At 51.2% G+C, this 16,762-nt stretch overlaps 1 protein-coding gene across 1 annotated transcript in view; it reads right to left on the bottom strand.

The window, feature by feature from the left end:
- Positions 1 to 7,076: 7,076 nt before the first annotated feature.
- Positions 7,077 to 16,762, bottom strand: part of CSPG5 (chondroitin sulfate proteoglycan 5) — a 35,387-nt gene continuing 25,701 nt past the window's right edge. Inside the window, exons 4-5 of the mRNA XM_034759723.1 lie at positions 15,080 to 15,152; positions 7,077 to 7,442 (exon numbers count right to left, since the gene is read on the bottom strand). Of these exons, the coding sequence (XP_034615614.1) occupies positions 7,281 to 7,442; positions 15,080 to 15,152 (235 nt within the window). The 3' untranslated portion in view covers positions 7,077 to 7,280. The remainder of the gene's footprint in view (positions 7,443 to 15,079; positions 15,153 to 16,762) is intronic.

The following is a 16,762-nucleotide window of genomic DNA, read 5'->3' as shown; positions in this document are numbered from 1 at the left end:
ATGGGTAACTTAGTGGCTCAGATACTACATTGATAGGCGCAGTATAAGAACCTAGATAGACTAGAACTGAACAGAATAGACTAGAATTGTCAGGGGGAACCCCAAGAGGAAGTAATTTACATCTTCTGGAGCTCTTAACACGTTGGTTACATGAACATGGACACCCTTAGATTTACTCATATACTCCAGACTGACTATTGCACTCAGTTACACCCACGTAACCCACTGAAGTCCATGGGCATGCATGGGTGTAACAACAGACAGAATTTGGCTCTTAGGTTCACAACCATTTATACCCCCTTACTCATATCCTCTGCATCGACCCTCTGGAGTGTGCTGGACTAAGAGTGCACTCAAACAGATGGGTGGGTGAGGCACAGGTGCTGTTTGGTTTTTGCTATCGGCTCTATTTTCTATGCTTGTTACAGCCTGAGCTGCTCTCTGAGCAGGCAAATAGCTGCCAGAGGAAAAGGAATACAAAATGGGCTTCACGTCTCCAATATGAAGGTCAATTACAGTTGAAACCGTTTCCCACCAGAAGCCCTGGAAGTCTCACAAAGGTGCTGAGCGCAGCGGCTGTCTGGGAGGAGGGCAACGGCTCAGACCATGATTAATGAGAGCTGAGCCAGCGGGCTGCTGGAAGGCTGACCAACCGCTAAACAAACAAATTCAAAAAGCGAAGGCAGAAATGCTAATTTCCTTTCTTTCTCCGAGCCCAATAGTGATGGCAGCCCAGCTACCAAGTGGGAAATCTCCAGTGCTTAATTTGTAATGAAAGAGGTGCTGGGGCTCACGCAATTTTTTTACTTTCATAACTGATGTGGCAAGCCCAGAGGTGCCCGGGCTATGAAATGCCAAGCCTAAGGGTGCCAGGGCTCAGACCTTGCAAGCCCTGGCACAAACTAAGCCCTGGAAATCTCCTTAGGGCTTCCCAGGGAAGCGGGGACAGAGTGGGTCCCTCTGGCTACTGGGGCTCTTATACTCCCTGGTTTTCCCCTGCAAAGGAAGGTTTTCCCTCTCCTGCAAAACTGAATCATCTGGGTAGCCAAATCCACAGTGCCTAGCTCTGATAACGCCTCTACATGTGGGTGGCAGCAAAGTGAGTGGCCTGTGTTTCTGAAAGACCCTCATTGCAGGTGCTCAAATACTATGGGGATGTGGATGGCATAAGAACTAGTATAGAAGAGATCGCAGAGAGATAAGGACAGGATAAGTCAGCTGTGAGTAACACTGGAGTTACCTGTGTATACGCTTACAAATGCGCTCCAGAGGGACATGCCCGCTTAACATATAAATACAGCCAGATGGTGGATTCTTTCACACACACTCAGGGGACTGTTAGCATCGTACCTGCTGTATAGCTTGTCAACCCCTTAAGTGCATGAAGCGCAAATGGGAGAGTTCTTTGGAAGTTCCCGCCGAGCCAGGTACTGGTTTGAGATCACAGGAGAGTGCAGTCAAGTTTAGCTGGAGCGGGCGCATGGTGAACTATGTACTGTGTACTATGTACTGGGTCCAGGAAATCCTGGTGTTCAAGCCCAGCTCTTCCACTGACTTGATATGCAGGCTCGGGTGAGTCATGCAACCTCTCTGTCAGTTGGCCTGTAACCTGGCTTAGCACTGTACTTACCTCCTGGAGTGGTTTGCCAAGGGATTAACTAGTGGCAGTTGTAAAGCCAGAAGGGACCATTGTGATCATCTAATCTGACTTCCTGCGTAACACAGGCCAGAGAACTTTCAGGAACTCATTCCTGTTTGAATTAAAGCAGATCTTCAAGAAAAACATCCCAGTCTTATTTAAAAATTGCCAGTGATGGAGACTCCACCACAATCCTTGGTCAATTGTTCCAAGGGTTAATTACCCTCACTGTGAAATCTTTCTAGCTTCTACTTCCCGCCATTGGATCTTGTTAGACCTTTGTCTGCTAGACTGAAGAGCCCACTAGCAACTATCTGTGCCCCATGTGGGTACTTACAGACTGCGATCAAGTCACTCCTTAATCTTCTCTGTTAGACTCATAGACTCATAGACTTTAAGGTCAGAAGGGACCATTATGATCATCTGGTCTGACCTCCCGCATGATGCAGGCCACAAAGCCGTCCCTACCCTTTCCCTTGACTCTGCTGTTGAAGTCCCCAAATCCTGTGGTTTAGAGACTTCAATTAGCAGAGAATCCTCCAGCTAGTGATCCCTGCCCCATGCTGCGGAGGAAGGCGAAAAACCTCCAGGGCCTCTGCCAATCTACCCTGGAGGAAAATTCCTTCCCGACCCCAAATATGGCGATCAGTAAAACCCCGAGCATATAGGCAAGATTCTCCAGCCTGAATAGATTTTGTTCCTTGAATCTACCACTATAAGGCAGGGGTTCTAATCCGTTACCCATTCTCACGGCTCTGCTCTGAACACTCTGCAGTTTATCAACATACTTCTTGAATTGTGGACACCAAAACAGGACACGGTATTCTGGCAGCAACAGCACCAGTGGTAAGATAACTTCTCTGCTTCAACTCAAGACTCCCCTGTTTATGCACCCAGGGGAAATATGGTGAAATATTGTTTTACTTCTTTTATCTGACTTGGAGGGATTGGCTTGCAGGCTTCCATCCTTAACACATGACATTTTTCTAATGGTGTGCTAATTGCTTATTTTTCTCTCTCTGGAGGATATATTAGGCTTGACTTGAGGATGAATTCCTCCTCTAGGAGAAACCAATAGATCTGGGCAGTCAGTTGGAGAATGGTATTGAGTAGCAGGCATAGTTTCGCTTTCCCCACAGCTGGGAGGAAGATCTTTGCAAATGTTGGGCTTGATCATGCTGTCCCTGCTCACACAGAAAGCCAGATTCTGATCTCAGTAACTCTAGCACAAATCTGGAATAATGCTGTTGAAACAAATGGCATTAGTCTTGATTTACACCCATGTAAGTGAGAACAGAATCTGGTGCAAAGTCACTGAAGTTAATAGGAGATCTGCTTAAGCAAAAATGGCAGGAGTGGGACTGTCTGTAGTCAGCTCCTACAAAACCCCCCATCTGTCTGAACTTTGAATTAGGGTTGTTACATTGCATATCACTCCAATGCAAACCATACACAGCAAGGAATAATGCCAGTTGCAATTGTCCTCTGAAGCGTCATTATGCCGAGTTTGGAAGACGAAGTTCAACCATTAAGGTGTGTAACCCTCCGATGTTAGTGCTGATTTAAGTGCAAATCTCAATGTGACCTGAGCTACAGAGTTGTTACCAACACAATCAGAATACGTCAGACAGTACCGTCTGGTTAAAAAAGTATTGGGTGAAATCCTGCTCTCACTTACACTGTGTTATTCCAGAGTAACTCCTGTGACTTCTCCCCTGTACCTGAGAGCAGAAGTTGGCTTGGAGGGTTTGTTTATAGGAGTCACATATTGAAATGCTGAAGAGTAGCCTCACTATCTGGGTAAGCACCACAGACCAGGTCAATATATTGCTACTCCTGAATTGTATGACAGTAGCACTTAGGAGAATCAAAGAACAGAGCCCCTCAGCCCCATTGTGCACAGCGCTGTACAGTCAGCGGTAAAAAGATACTCTCTGCCCCAATGAGCTCACAGACTAGGTTAGGACAATATACAACAGGTGCCGGAAGCAAAGGAATGAGGGGCAGAGACTGAGGTGAACTAAGTCAGTCACTGTACGCTAAGGTCTCTGCTCACCATGGGCCCGATCCAGAGCCCAGTGGCGTCAATGGAAAGACTGCCACTGATTTCAGTGGAGCCGGCCCCACCTGCCTATCTATGATAAGCATTGCAGGTAACGTGGCAGGACTGAGGCCTCCGGTGGGACTGGAAGGCGACGGTAGAAATTTGGCTGATTTTTGCGAGAGGTTTTCATGCAAGAAAGCCCTAGTCCGTTGAAGAGAGAAGTGACCCACGGACAGTGACGGCTGGGGATGTTGGCAGAGAGAAAGTGAGTGGTCAATATGGGGAGGCATTAACAGAACAGCTAGGCAGGTCAAGGCAAGTCAGAAAGGGATCTACAGGCCAGAAGCGTGAGTCGGTGGAAATATTCTCTTTTTGTCCCCCACTGTTGAGTCTGGTTTCTATGTCCAGTAGTGATAACCAACAGCAGCTTTCCTCTCCCCTATGTACTATGGCCTGATGTCAGTCTTCTTGTCACATCCTCTGGTTAATGTAGCCTGCAAGCTCTAGGGAGCAGGGACCTTGTCTTCCTTATTTGTACAGCACAGTGCACCTAAGGGACATTATGGACATCACCATTTCTCAATACCAGGCAACATGGTTCTGTTTCATTATCCTGCTCAAGTGATTGAATTCCTTCAGCATCAACAGGGTGAAAAATCCAGGAGCAACCATTTGCCTAATGCCCTGGACTTAATCCGGGGGAGGAAACTAGGACGTTAATAATTGAAATGTAACGATTAGGACTCAGCCGTATAAATTCCATTGTTTTTTTACATTTCTTTTTACGTAATGGTTTGGCAACGTTAGAAGATTGTGAGCGGCTGTCTGGAACCACTCTACTATCACTGGAATAGACTGTGACATTGACCTAACTAGTGGGCTTGGTGCAAATAGTTATGAACTTTTTCTCTCTCTCTCGCTGAAGATTAGTTTGAGAGAAAAGTATTTAGGAATAATAATAATTTATTATAATAGTTTGAAAAAGTAAAAAAAAATCTAGCAACAGGGCATCGTCACTGTACGTAGTACTTCACACAACAACAAATGCTTACCCAGCACTCATCTGGATTAGTAAGGGCGTCACGTTCAGGATTCTGATTATTCTTGGCATTTACAGAAAGCAGCCTCTGATTTTAGATGACCACCTTGAGGCATCTTCAAAGGTATTGAGGTGTCTCGTTACCTCCTTAGGCATCTAAGTCCCCCATTTAGGCATTCAGCAGCCTTCTAGTCCCATAGATGTCTAAGTTTCCGCTCGCCAGCATCCATAAAACTGCCTAAATCCTGACACCATCCCACAACTAACGAGCCACTGAGCGTCCTAGCATATGCCAAGGCCCCTCCACAGAATTCTCAAATTAGTCGGAGGAATATCTATCTTGCCAGCAGGGTCTGATGCTTTAGGCATGTTCTGAGCACACCTAACAGCTACTGGACCCCCCACAGCATAGCTTCACAGATTCCAAGGCCCGAAGCAATCGTTGTGATCATCTAGTCTGACCACCTGTATGACTCAGGCCAGAGAACTGCCTCAAAATAAGGCAGAGGGCTGGCTGCAGGCCTCCAGTAGGTAAGGGAGCAGCACAGCAGCCGCACAAAGGACAAATGGGGGCCCAGGGATCTATTGGGTGAGCATGAGAGAGGTACTGAGTGTGGCAGGAGTGAGAGAAATAATTTTGACGGCTACAGCATGGGCTACTTAAGTGCCTACCTTCCCCTGACTGCAGGGAGAGCTCTGGGCGCTCAGCATTTCTGAAATCCGCCCCTGCGGGCGTCTGACGTTGGCCACCTAAAGGTTGAGGCATCTAAAATTTGTCAGTTGGTCCTGACACTTCACCCCTCACCGTGCTTAAGAAGATTCCAACGGCCTTGCGCCTGGGCATGAAGTTTCCTACCTTGATAGCACTGATGGGGGTTTTTGGACCAGCCGGGTGTATCCTCTAGGCCCAATCAACTGCAACAGCAGGAGGAAGGAGAAGGGGGTTATTGCTGGAGCTAGGGCTTTGGAGTCATCGTCTGTATGACTGACTCCATTGTGGAAGGGGCAAGAGAACTGACTCGGCGCGGGGTCCTCTGTGTCATTTGAATTTCCCTCCCCATTGCTTCTCTTTAGCTGCACCTGGCGTGCCCAAGGCCGTAGCGCGCAGTGAAGTGCAGCATGATTGCCTTCCCGGCAGTGTTTCATCAGCACCGGCCTGGTATCATTCTTCATCCAGCCTTCTCTCCCCTCCCCACCCCAGCAGCTTATGACAGTGGCGAATATGGGAAATGGCTTGACACGGCAGCGGTAGTATGAGAGCGTGCGCTTCTCCTCCACATGCCTTATCCGGAAGGCTTTATGCAGGGCGAAGCTCCCAGTGCCATCACAAGCACACTCTCAACCTTACCAAGCTGGACAGTGTAACGCTGCAATACGGCCCCCACCTTGCAAAGGAGTGACTTGAGGCTCTGATTCAGTTTCACCCTGGCATTATTAGGCAAACCAAGCGAGCCCCACAGGCCAAAGCCCACTGATGCCGAGAGCCTTTCCTGAGTAAGGACTTCAGGAAGTTACCCCCTTCTAAACAACATTTCCCCAGGATCCTCGCCAGCTGCGGGGAGCCCTCCACAGGTGGCATTAGGAAGTTGTTTTGGAAATTCTGCAGGGGGAGCTGCTCTGTGTGAATCAGCAATCAACACCCCAGCAGGGTGTCAGACAGTACCATTCGGCTGGACATTAGCTGCTATTTGTTATTCTGTTTAACATGCTTCAGTCCGCCAGTGAGGGGCAGAAACCATATAACGTGACTTGACTGGGTTAGCACAGCCCGTGACTAATGGATAGCAACAAGACGCGGTGAACAGCTCCCTGCCAATCCATGCGCTAATGTTTTTTCAAATTGGGTGCAATTCAAGGTCAATGCACCACTACTTTGAGGACTTCAGTGCTACACAGACTTTGTGCTGGATCTATGGACGGGTGCGGGTTATCACCCATAATCCATTTGGCGAATATATACAAATATATTCACAGCTATCACGATCGATATGCAAATAGCACCAAGGGCTAAATTTACAACAATGGTTGTTTGCGATGAGTAATCAACACTTGCTGAGCGCTGAAATGGGCAGCCCCTTGGAAACAGGAGTCGATCTTGGCCTATCAATGACCTATTTGATCTTTTCCATCTCTGAGCCAGGGACTACAATCTGGCGCACTCACACAACAGCAACAGGCAACCGCGTGGCTTAACTTTAAAAAAATGTTTTATTTCAAGATCTTTCTTTTTTTTGTTTTTAACTCGTATTTCAAAAAAAGTTGGGTAAAAGTACAAAAAAAGTCAGTTGAGTAACAGCAAAGGTTTAGAAATCACAGCCGTGGAACTAACCCAAGCAATATACAGACAGAGCACATACCAGACAACCCAATGGACACAATTCATCTGAAGAGCATTTTGATTCTTCTTTTGTATTATTTTTTCTCTGTACAAAATACACCAAAGCATGCCATGGAGCCAGGGGGAAAAAATATAACAAACAGTTACTAGAAATCAGAGTTGTACAATAGGAAATGGAGTGTGCTCTCTCTCTCTCTCTCTCTTCTCCTCTCAGTTTCCTTCATGTCAAGTTGTTCTGCAGACAGTTCACACCGGACTCATCCTGTTCGCCCTTCCCATTATCGTGCTTGGGCGACATGGAGTTCTGAATATTAAATGATTCCTCTTCTTTCATGCAGGATTTCAGAGAGTCCTGCAGTTTGTGGGGAGCATTGGGGTCATCCTAGAAAAGAAAGAGGGGAAAAAAGAAGGGAGAAGAGAGGTCACAGAGGGGGGTCTGATGGAGGCCAGAGTAGCTGGAGAAACCCTGCCCCTCTTTATTAGCAGAGCACTGAGAAAGCAGGGGGTGATCATACAGGAGTAACAGCACTGCAAGTTGGAGCAGAGGGGCTCCCTCGCTGTGAATTACCATAGAAGGCTCCCAGCCGGCCTGTCACCCACGCTCATCCCACCTGCCATCCTCTCGGACATGTAGTGCCACGAGACCCCGTGACTCAGCTTTGAAACAAACCCACAATGAATTAAATCTGCTCTCAGTGAGTTACTGCATGGCTTTGCTCTCAGCACTGAAAGCCACTGAGCATATACAAAGGACCCTGCCTGCCTTAGGGGCCAGCTGCCGTCATGCATCCTGTCACAGCAATGGAGACTGCCCAAGCTGGGTTCAGTTTCGAGAAGGCAAGAGGCAGGGCTGGGGAATTGTGTCCTCCTCGACACACATCCTTTGGGGGGGGAGGATTGAGATTGTTTTGTTTCCTCCTCATGTTGCTGATGTAGGTTGTGTAGGTCCCTATTGTTTACTAGGGTTTCCCAGACACGGCTTCCACGCTAAGATTTAGGATGCTAGAGCCCCTAATGAACAATCGTACTGAGCCCTTTCCACCTGCAGATGTCAAAGCACTTTACAAAGTCAGGGGAGGGACTAACAGTTAACATATCTGCCCCTGCACTAATTGGTACTGCTAGGTAAGCCACAGGAATTAAATCTCTTAACACCCTGATGTGACAGGTTGCCAGTGTCATCATAGGCGCCGACTCCGTGGGTGTTCAGGGGCTGGAACACCCATGGGGAAAAATTGGTGGGAGCTGAGCACCCACCTGCAGCTCCCCACCCCGCCCCCATGCCCTAGCTCACCTCCGCCTCCTCCCCTGAGCAGGCCGCGTGCCCGCTTTCCCCCCTCCCTCCCAACGCTTGCACCACGAAACAGCTGTTTTGCACGGCAAGTGCTGGGAGGGAGGGCAGAAGAGGGGAAACGCGGCGCGCACGGGGAAGAGGCGGGGCCAGGGATTTGGGGAAGGGGTCCAATAGGGGCAAGGAGGGGGTGGAGTTGGGGCAGGGACTTTGGGGAAGGGGTTGGAATGGGGGCGGGGCCAGGGAGACACGAGCACCCACCGGCGCCGGGGAAACTTGGCACCTATGAGTGTCATCACCGTAATCTTTTGCAGAGGAGGACACTGAGCAGAGTCACTCAGCCAATCAGCAGCAGAACCAGGAATAGAAACTGGGAGTCCTGATTCCCAACCCCCTCATCGTACACCATCCTTCACCCCCGTCTTATATTGGAATTGGAAAAGGTCCAGAAAAGGGCAACGGAAATGATAAGGGGTATGGAATGACTTCTGTATGATGAGAGATTAATAAATCTGGGACTTTTCAGCTTGGAAAAGAGACGACTAAGGGGGGATATGACAGAGGTCTATAAAATCATGACTGGTGTGGAGAAAGTAAATAAGGAAGTATTATTTACTCCTTCTCATAACACAGGAACTAGGGGCCACCAAATGAAATTAATAGGCAACAGATTTAAAAGAAACAAAAGGAAATATTTTTTTGCACAATGTAGTCAAGCTGTGGAACTCCTTGCCAGAGGACATTGTGAAGGCCAAGACTATAACAGTATTAAAAAAAATCTAGATAAGTTCATGGAGGATAGGTCATCAATGACTGTTAGCCAGGCTGGGCAGGGATGGTGTCCCTAGTCTCTGTTGGCCAGAAGCTGGGAATGGGCGACAGGATGGATCACTTGATGATTCCTGTCCTGTTCATTCCCTCTGGGGCACCTGACATTGGTCACTGTCAGAAGACAGGATACTGGGCTAGATGGACCTTTGGTCTGACCCAGTATGGCCGTTCCTATGTTCTTCCAAAAAAAAAAAAAAAAATCACTGCTGACAAGTACGCCAATGCCATACCCTCATCGGAGCCGGCCGGGGTTCTTCACAAGCCCCTTGGTCCTGGGAGAGCTTCTTCGGCAGGGCCCCAGCATTACGGATGGTGCAGGCAAGGCATCTGGCAGGCTGTGAGCCGGGTGTCTGAGAGGGAGCTGCTGTTTTGGAGGGAGCATGAAGAGCTCCTGGGGATCTTTCTGGGGGCCCCAAACAGCAGAGCCTAACCCACTTGCTCAAGCCCCTTCAGATGTCCTTTGCATATTGCTGCCACACCAGGAGGCCCTTGGGGCTGTACAATCTACATGATCACATGAATGTTAAAGGATTGCAAAGACAGATGTAGCTGGCATCCCCTGGGGCTGGCATAGCCTCCAGCAGCTCTGGGCTAGCTCACACCTCTGCCCATTGCACCTCACTCCTGACCAGCAGCCCTTCTGCTCTTCCACTTGTGGGTTCTTTCCCAGCTCTGCCGAGGCGCCTCACTCCTGCTGTGCCAGTCCTGCCTCCCACAGCCTTTCAGCCCCGCTCTGCCACACCACCTCCACTCCCATTTGCAACAGCCTCTGCTTTTCCGACCCCTGCCTCCCCTGGATACAGAGATTTTTAACGGCTGATCCTGCCGCGCTGACCTGTTAACATGCTGCCTCTCTGCTGTGCTGCCCAACCATTGCACCATCAATTCCCTCAGGGATTTGTGGGGTTTGTCTGCACTCCATATAACAATAATTCTACAGACAATGAATCGAGCCCATTGATGGGAGGTTTGCTACTTGAGCATGGTCCCATGAGCCGCTCCAGAAATCAGGAGGAATCTGCCTGTAGTAAGGCATGAGCTGGTACCTTTGGATCTAAAGGCATTCTGGATTGCTCACTTGAACTAAAGGGAGAAAGCAACAGAGAGTCCTGTGGAACCTTTAAGACTAAAGATGTATTGGAGCATAAGCTTTCGTGGGTGAATACCCACTTCATCAGACGCATGTGACGGAAGTGGCTATTCACCCACAAAAGCTTATGCTCCAATACATCTGTTAGTCTTAAAGGTGCCACAGGACTCTCTGTTGCTTTTTACAGATCCAGACTAACACGGCTACCCCTCTGATAAAGGGAGAAAGTCATTAGTAGCGACTAACATCACTTCCAGACCTCCAGCCACTAGAGCGCGAGATGAGTCCAGCCCTGTGGAAGGTCAATACCGTATTTGCAGCACTGCGCTCTACTGGATGGAATCAGTACTGCTATGCTGGGTGTCATAGGTGCTATACTTCTAGCAGGTAAAGGAGATTCTCTTTTGGCTCAACTCCTAGGAGCCTATGCTTTTGGAGGAGGAGGAGGATCTGAGCTCTGTCCCCAGTGCTGCTGGGAAGTTCTGCAAGGCCATGACAGGCAGCATAATGAAGACCTAGTCAGTTGCAGGCTCCTTGCAGTATTTTAGTATCCAACATACTGCATACGAGAAAACAAATGCAACAAATAATGAATTCGTTTCTATTAGCGGGTGCTACGCTGAGAAACTGGCTGCCTGCCAAGAGCCCAGAGAAGGGTTAGCTAATCATGTGACACACTAAAGTAGCACGTTCGACCAGCAAGCTAAATTAAATGCCGTCCCAATCATTGATGCTTTGCACATCGAGTAACTGTGTTTATGTAGCTGTGGAGCGAGAGATGCAAATTCTGAGACTCAAAGTGCTCCAACCTGATCAGATCTGTCCAGTGGTAGCTCCCCTGTCACAAAATACTCATCTTTAGGCCAGTTTCTCCCCTTACCAGTTTTCCCCCCATTTAACTGAGCGTGGTGAAGGTAGTAAGTTAATATCCCTGGAGACTGAGGTCCCCTCTGTGTGCACAGGACAGGTACAGCCTGGACAGCTTCAGTGGAAGATTCATACATGTTAAGGCCGAGGGGACCACTGTGATCATCTGGTCTGTCCTCCGATATAACACAAGCCAGAGACTCTCACCCAGCGAGCCCCCTAACTTCTCACACACCTCACTCTGCCAATCTGCCTGCCTTAGCCCCACTCTGGAGATGGGAGGGCAGTTCATTCTCCAGGGCCAGTTCAAACCTATGGTCAGCTGTGGTGGTGGATTCTGAGATGGGGAAACCCAGACACCCCCAGCTTGCTTCCCACAGACCGCTAGCCTGGATTCAAAGCCAGGCCCTAGAAGGGGAAGGTGCCACCCTCTGGAACCAATCCTTGAAGCCATCTAGTCTGCCATTGCTGCAAGGTTTTGTTTGTGTTGGTGAGAAGGGAAAGAAAGCAAACGAAGCAGCTCAAAGCCAGCGCACGGGGTTTGGAGAAGACACCTGGAAGGTGCTGGAACAGGTCTGATCCTTGCGCTCCTTCCTCTCCGCTGAGCCAAACTCCCATTACACAGGAGCAAGCCCATGGGATGTAACAGTGACCAGGAAGGATGATGATCTGCAGAGCAGTCAGGAGAAGGGGGCCATCTCCTGTGCCAGCTCCTTACCCAGCCAACTTAGGCAGCTGCTAGACCTGGGAAGCAATGGGTCAGACCAGGGGAGGAGGGGAAGAGAGAGGACTTGATTATACTGATGGTTGATGGTCCCCCAGCCTCATAGATCCAGATGCCAAATGGCCCATATATTAGTGCTGCTAAGTTTCTCTCGTATTTCTCAAGATGTGGTCAATGTCTTCCACCCTGGAGGGGGGAAATGAATGGCTCCTTCAATTCTCTAGTGGAGCCCTCAGGATCTCTCCTCCCGGCCCCCCGCGAGCCATTCAGCTCAGCGGGTTAGTGCACAGTCCTAAGGACAGGGAGATTAATGGCTACGAACCAAGGAAGGCCAGTTGTGGTGAGAGGAGCGAGAGATAGAGAGAGTTGGGTTCTTGTCCCAACCCTGATACTGGCCTCCTGGCATGACCTTGGGCAAGTCACTTGGCTTCTCTCTGTTTCTGATTTTCCCCCTCTGAAACATAAGGCAATATTATTCCAACTGTGGGGAAGTGTTTTTGAGCTCTAGAGGATAAGTGCAAACCCCCATGGCCTGAAATCTAGCAGTGCTGTTCCAATATCAGCCAGAGGGGACACTGCACTCTCTAGCCTCAAATAGCTGTACTGCACAGTGTTACTGTGTGCCGTGAATCAAGTGCCGGGATCCACCCCAGAGAGGGCTGCATTTCAGTGGTGGGTGAAGTGATCCATGTATATCCATCCCCCTCTTCTCAGGGGTGCTGTGGGAGTGGGTGCCAAGCGCTTTGAGATCCCCAATGAAGGGCGCTATAGAAGAGTGAGCATCATTCTCTGTCCTACCCAAAGGTCAGGATCGTTAGAAGAGCTAGATTAATCCAGAGGTTTTGGCTTGCGACTCAGTGCTCACTTTCAGGTGTGAGTCAGGGGATGGGAAGAGGAGACCAAGAGGTGACAGGTTAGTTTTAGCCCCCAGTGGTGGCATTTGCCGCACTCAGGTCCTAACCTTACAACCCCTTCCTACCGAGAGGCAAAGGGGAAGCTCTGGGGGAGCAGCTGACCTGTACTTGCCCTTAGCTGGGCATGCTCTACAGTTTGCTTCTTTGGCTCCCTTTTTTGACCAGGAGTAAGGAGCTCGGCGGTGCCCCTGGTCAGGCACAGAGAGGAAGCCCAGCCTGTGGAAGATTGAGCAGGGTGCAAACCCACCTGGCCCAGGTGGACAGGCCAAGAGTGGCCTCCTGAGGTAAGACCCCTTTGCTGGGAAACTGGAGGGGGGCATGCAGGAGCTCTCAGGCACCCTACCCTTGGCTGTGTCCCATCTGGCTGCCTCCTGCTCCCATGCTGCTGTGTCAGCACCACTCACTCCTCAAGGCACCCTGCTTGCTCCGAGGGGGCAGAGCGGGCACAGGGACGTGGAGAGGTGAGCTGGGGGCACCGGGGAAATGGGAGAGAGAGGGAGGGAGCCGGAGGGAGGGCAGAGAAAGGGCAGCGGGGAAAAATGCTCCCTGGATTTCAGGGATCAGTGACCCACATCATCCCAGATATGGCGGGGCAGGACCCTGCAATGTCCCATGCATGGTGACACAATGGGTCCCTCAAAATCTTACAATCAGAGGGCCCCACAGTGCCCCACATACAGAGCGTCCCACAATGCCCTGTGGTTGGGGGCACAGTACCCACAATGCTCCACATTGGGGGTGCTGGGTCCCACAGCATCTCCTGTGTCATGGGTCAGCTCAGCATCTCCTATTTCAGGGATTTGTGTCACCCATTTGAGGGCTTGAGACCCCTATATCCATGTACAAAACCCAGGGCTCAGAGTCCCCCCCCCATGTCCATGCCTTGGGGACTTTGTCCCTTTCTCAGGGTCCACCCCCCCACGGCGCAGCCAGTGAGGTCCCGAGACATGGGATAGGGGTTTGCACCAGATAGGGCCTCAGAACCTCACAGGCCCCATGGCGCTTTGCTGGAGAGAGTGACACACACAGACACGCACACAGACAAGCCACGCTGCCCTGCCATCCAGGCCAGCACAGCACTCCCACGTGAGCATGGACACGACAGAGGGAGGGCAGGGGATGAAGCCGAAATGAGCGACGGGGAGGAGACGCTGACTAGACTGGCTGGCAGCAGCTACGGCACTGACGGAGGCTGCTTCAGAGTGCGAGGTGCAGGTTGAGCAGGGGGTCCCACTCCAGCAGGGCGAGCTCCCAGAACCTGCAAGGCTCAGGGGCCTCGCTCGGTGTCAGAGAACAGGGGTGGGGAAATGGGGATTTCTCCCCACTCCCTCCATAGCTGTTCTGGGTTTGCCCCGAGAGAGGGGCTGCTCTGGGCACCGCCAGTGAGAAGGCGGGAGGGAGAGCCGGACATTCCACCCAGCGGCTTCACTCGGGCTTACGGCTGCCACCTCTGAGGTACGAAGTACTGGGAGGTCTGGGATGGTCCTGAGCCCACAACACTGGCTGGCTGGCAGTGGGTGCTGAGCACCCTTCCACACTGCCCAGGACAGTCCTGGGAAAACCTCGGCCAGTGGCAGCCCCACTCAGACCCGTGTCTGTGTCAGGATCCCCAGAGTGAGTCCATGGCCCCGGCCTGCGGACATCCCCTCTGGAGCCAGTAACCATCCCCAGCAAACCCTTTCTGTGCCCCCCAGCAGGGCCCTGAACTCTGCATTCCCTCCCCATGGCCCCTCCATGGGTGCTGGCTCCCTCCTAGGCGTGTGAACCTTGGACATCTTCAGCCCCTGCACTCCCTCTCCTCAGACCTGAAACTGCTCCTGGCTCCCACCCTGTCCTGCCCGGGCTCCCTACGCCACCCCAGCTCCTGGCCGGGATCCTGCTGTATCACAAGCGAGCAGGATACCCGGCACTGCAACACTCGTGGGTGGGGTTACAGTCCATGATATGTTGCCACGTCCTGCTGGGCAGCCTGTCACAGAGGCCGGGGAGTCACCTACACCTCTGCTCCCCTCTGCACTGCTCCCAGGGGCCGGCCTGGGCAGATGGGCCAGGGGTTTCACCACAGCCCCATCCAGTGCCAGCCTATTGGCACCACTAGCCGCAGTGCCCCCGCTCTCTGTGCCGTGACTCTGCATGCGCGCGCTGAAGCAGCCCCTGGCCAGCACAGGCTGTGGGGAGGGGGAGGCGTGCAGAAGGGGGAGACATGAAGAAGACAAGTTACCTGACAGATAATGTTATCATAGTAAGCCAATGCACGGGCATGAGGGGAGAGGTTACATGGGGTGTCGCAAAGTTTCCTTACATTTGGATGGGAGCCCTCGGCAATCGTGGACAGGGAAAAGTTATCATTGTGGAGCTCGGATGGCGTTCGGTACCTGCCAGTGGGGAGAGGAGACAAGGGTTAGCACCCTGGTGAGCAGTCGTACAGTCAATTGCTTGACCACACTTCGGTTAGGAAATATACCCAAGAGACCAAACAACACACTGATTAGTATGGTACAGGGAAAAGGTTCTACGCGATATGGGCCTCAGAAGAGCCGTCCCATGCAGCGATGTTCCATTCATCCTATGCAGAAGGCAGGCTGCCCAAAGCCACGCCCTGAAACCAGCCTTTCACACCCCACTTGTTTACCAGAAAAAGGTACCGCATCCATCATTCACCTTTCACCGTGTTTGTGCTGGTGCGCCTGGCAAGCCCCATGTATTCCAGATGGGGACGTACCCTTGGCTTTGTGTCATAGAATCATAGAATATCAGGGTTGGAAGGGACCTCAGGAGGTATCTAGTCCAACCCCCTGCTCAAAGCAGGACCAATCCCCAACTAAATCATCCCAGCCAGGGCTTTGTCAAGCCTGACCTTAAAAACCTCTAAGGATGGAGATTCCACCACCTCCCTAGGGAACCCATTCCAGTGCTTCACCACCCTCCTAGTGAAACAGTTTTTCCTAATATTCAATATCCTAATGTCGCGTATGTACGCGTATGCACGCGAGTGCAGCGATGCGTTCAAATTCATGTAGGATGGGGGATGAGCATATGGACGTGCAGGCTGGCTTGGGAGTGTGTACACACCAGTGTGCCAGGCGAATGAATGTGTGCAAATGGGACTAGAGGTGAGGGTGCGGATGAGTGTGTGTGTGTTTGTGTGTATAAATGTGTGAGAGTGTGCATGTATTTGTGCACATACCAGTGTGGCTGTGCGTACAGGCCAGTATGTGAGAGTGTGACTGTGGCGAAGGTCCACGTGGGCAGCACGTGGGGACTCCAGGAGATGGCACTAGCCTGGCCCCATCTCCAGCTGTCCCACTCCCTGCTGTTAGGGAGGCGTCCCTGGCAAGAGTGCATGAAGCGAAGGCGCTGAGGATGAGATGGGTGGAGGGCCAGGGCAGGACAGGGTGGGAGCTGGGTGCTGGAGGGGAGGGTCGGTTGGCTCCGGCTTTGCATGTGCTCCTTGCTGTGTCTTGACTGAGCTCGTGGGGCCTGTTGGCTAATAGCCACTGGCTAGCACGTATGTATGTATTATCCTAATAATACTTCCCACAATATCTATATCCCAAGCATTTAAATATACATATTGTACTTATGGAGGCCCACTTGGCCTGCCCCGGGTCATAATCCTGAACACTGATGCTAAATATCCCATAACTCTTTGCATTGGCTGAATTAGGCCTTGGCTTGACTAGATAGGCAAACTGTCGGTATCAGGACAGCTGATGATGTCTTCAGAACAACAGGAAACAACCCACACAGACCTTGGTGGTGCTGCCTGCCTTCTCCCTCAGAACAGCGGGCGGTGGGCAAAAGGAGGAAGCCGAAAAGGCTGAGCTCGGCCTAGAAAGGTCTGGGTGGGAGGGGTCGCTGTGTGCGGAGCAGACGGGGGCAGAAAGCCAGAGCTGAGTGTGACCCTTCGTGTTGTGCCCATGCGGCTTGTTTTGAATAGTTTCGGGGGGGGGGGGGGGGGGGGGGCGGGTGCCCCTGGGAAAAA

The sequence above is a fragment of the Trachemys scripta genome, chromosome 2 (assembly GCF_013100865.1).
Source record: "Trachemys scripta elegans isolate TJP31775 chromosome 2, CAS_Tse_1.0, whole genome shotgun sequence".
NCBI classification, from domain to species: domain Eukaryota; kingdom Metazoa; phylum Chordata; order Testudines; family Emydidae; genus Trachemys; species Trachemys scripta.
This window is presented reverse-complemented; position numbering and strand designations above follow the sequence as displayed.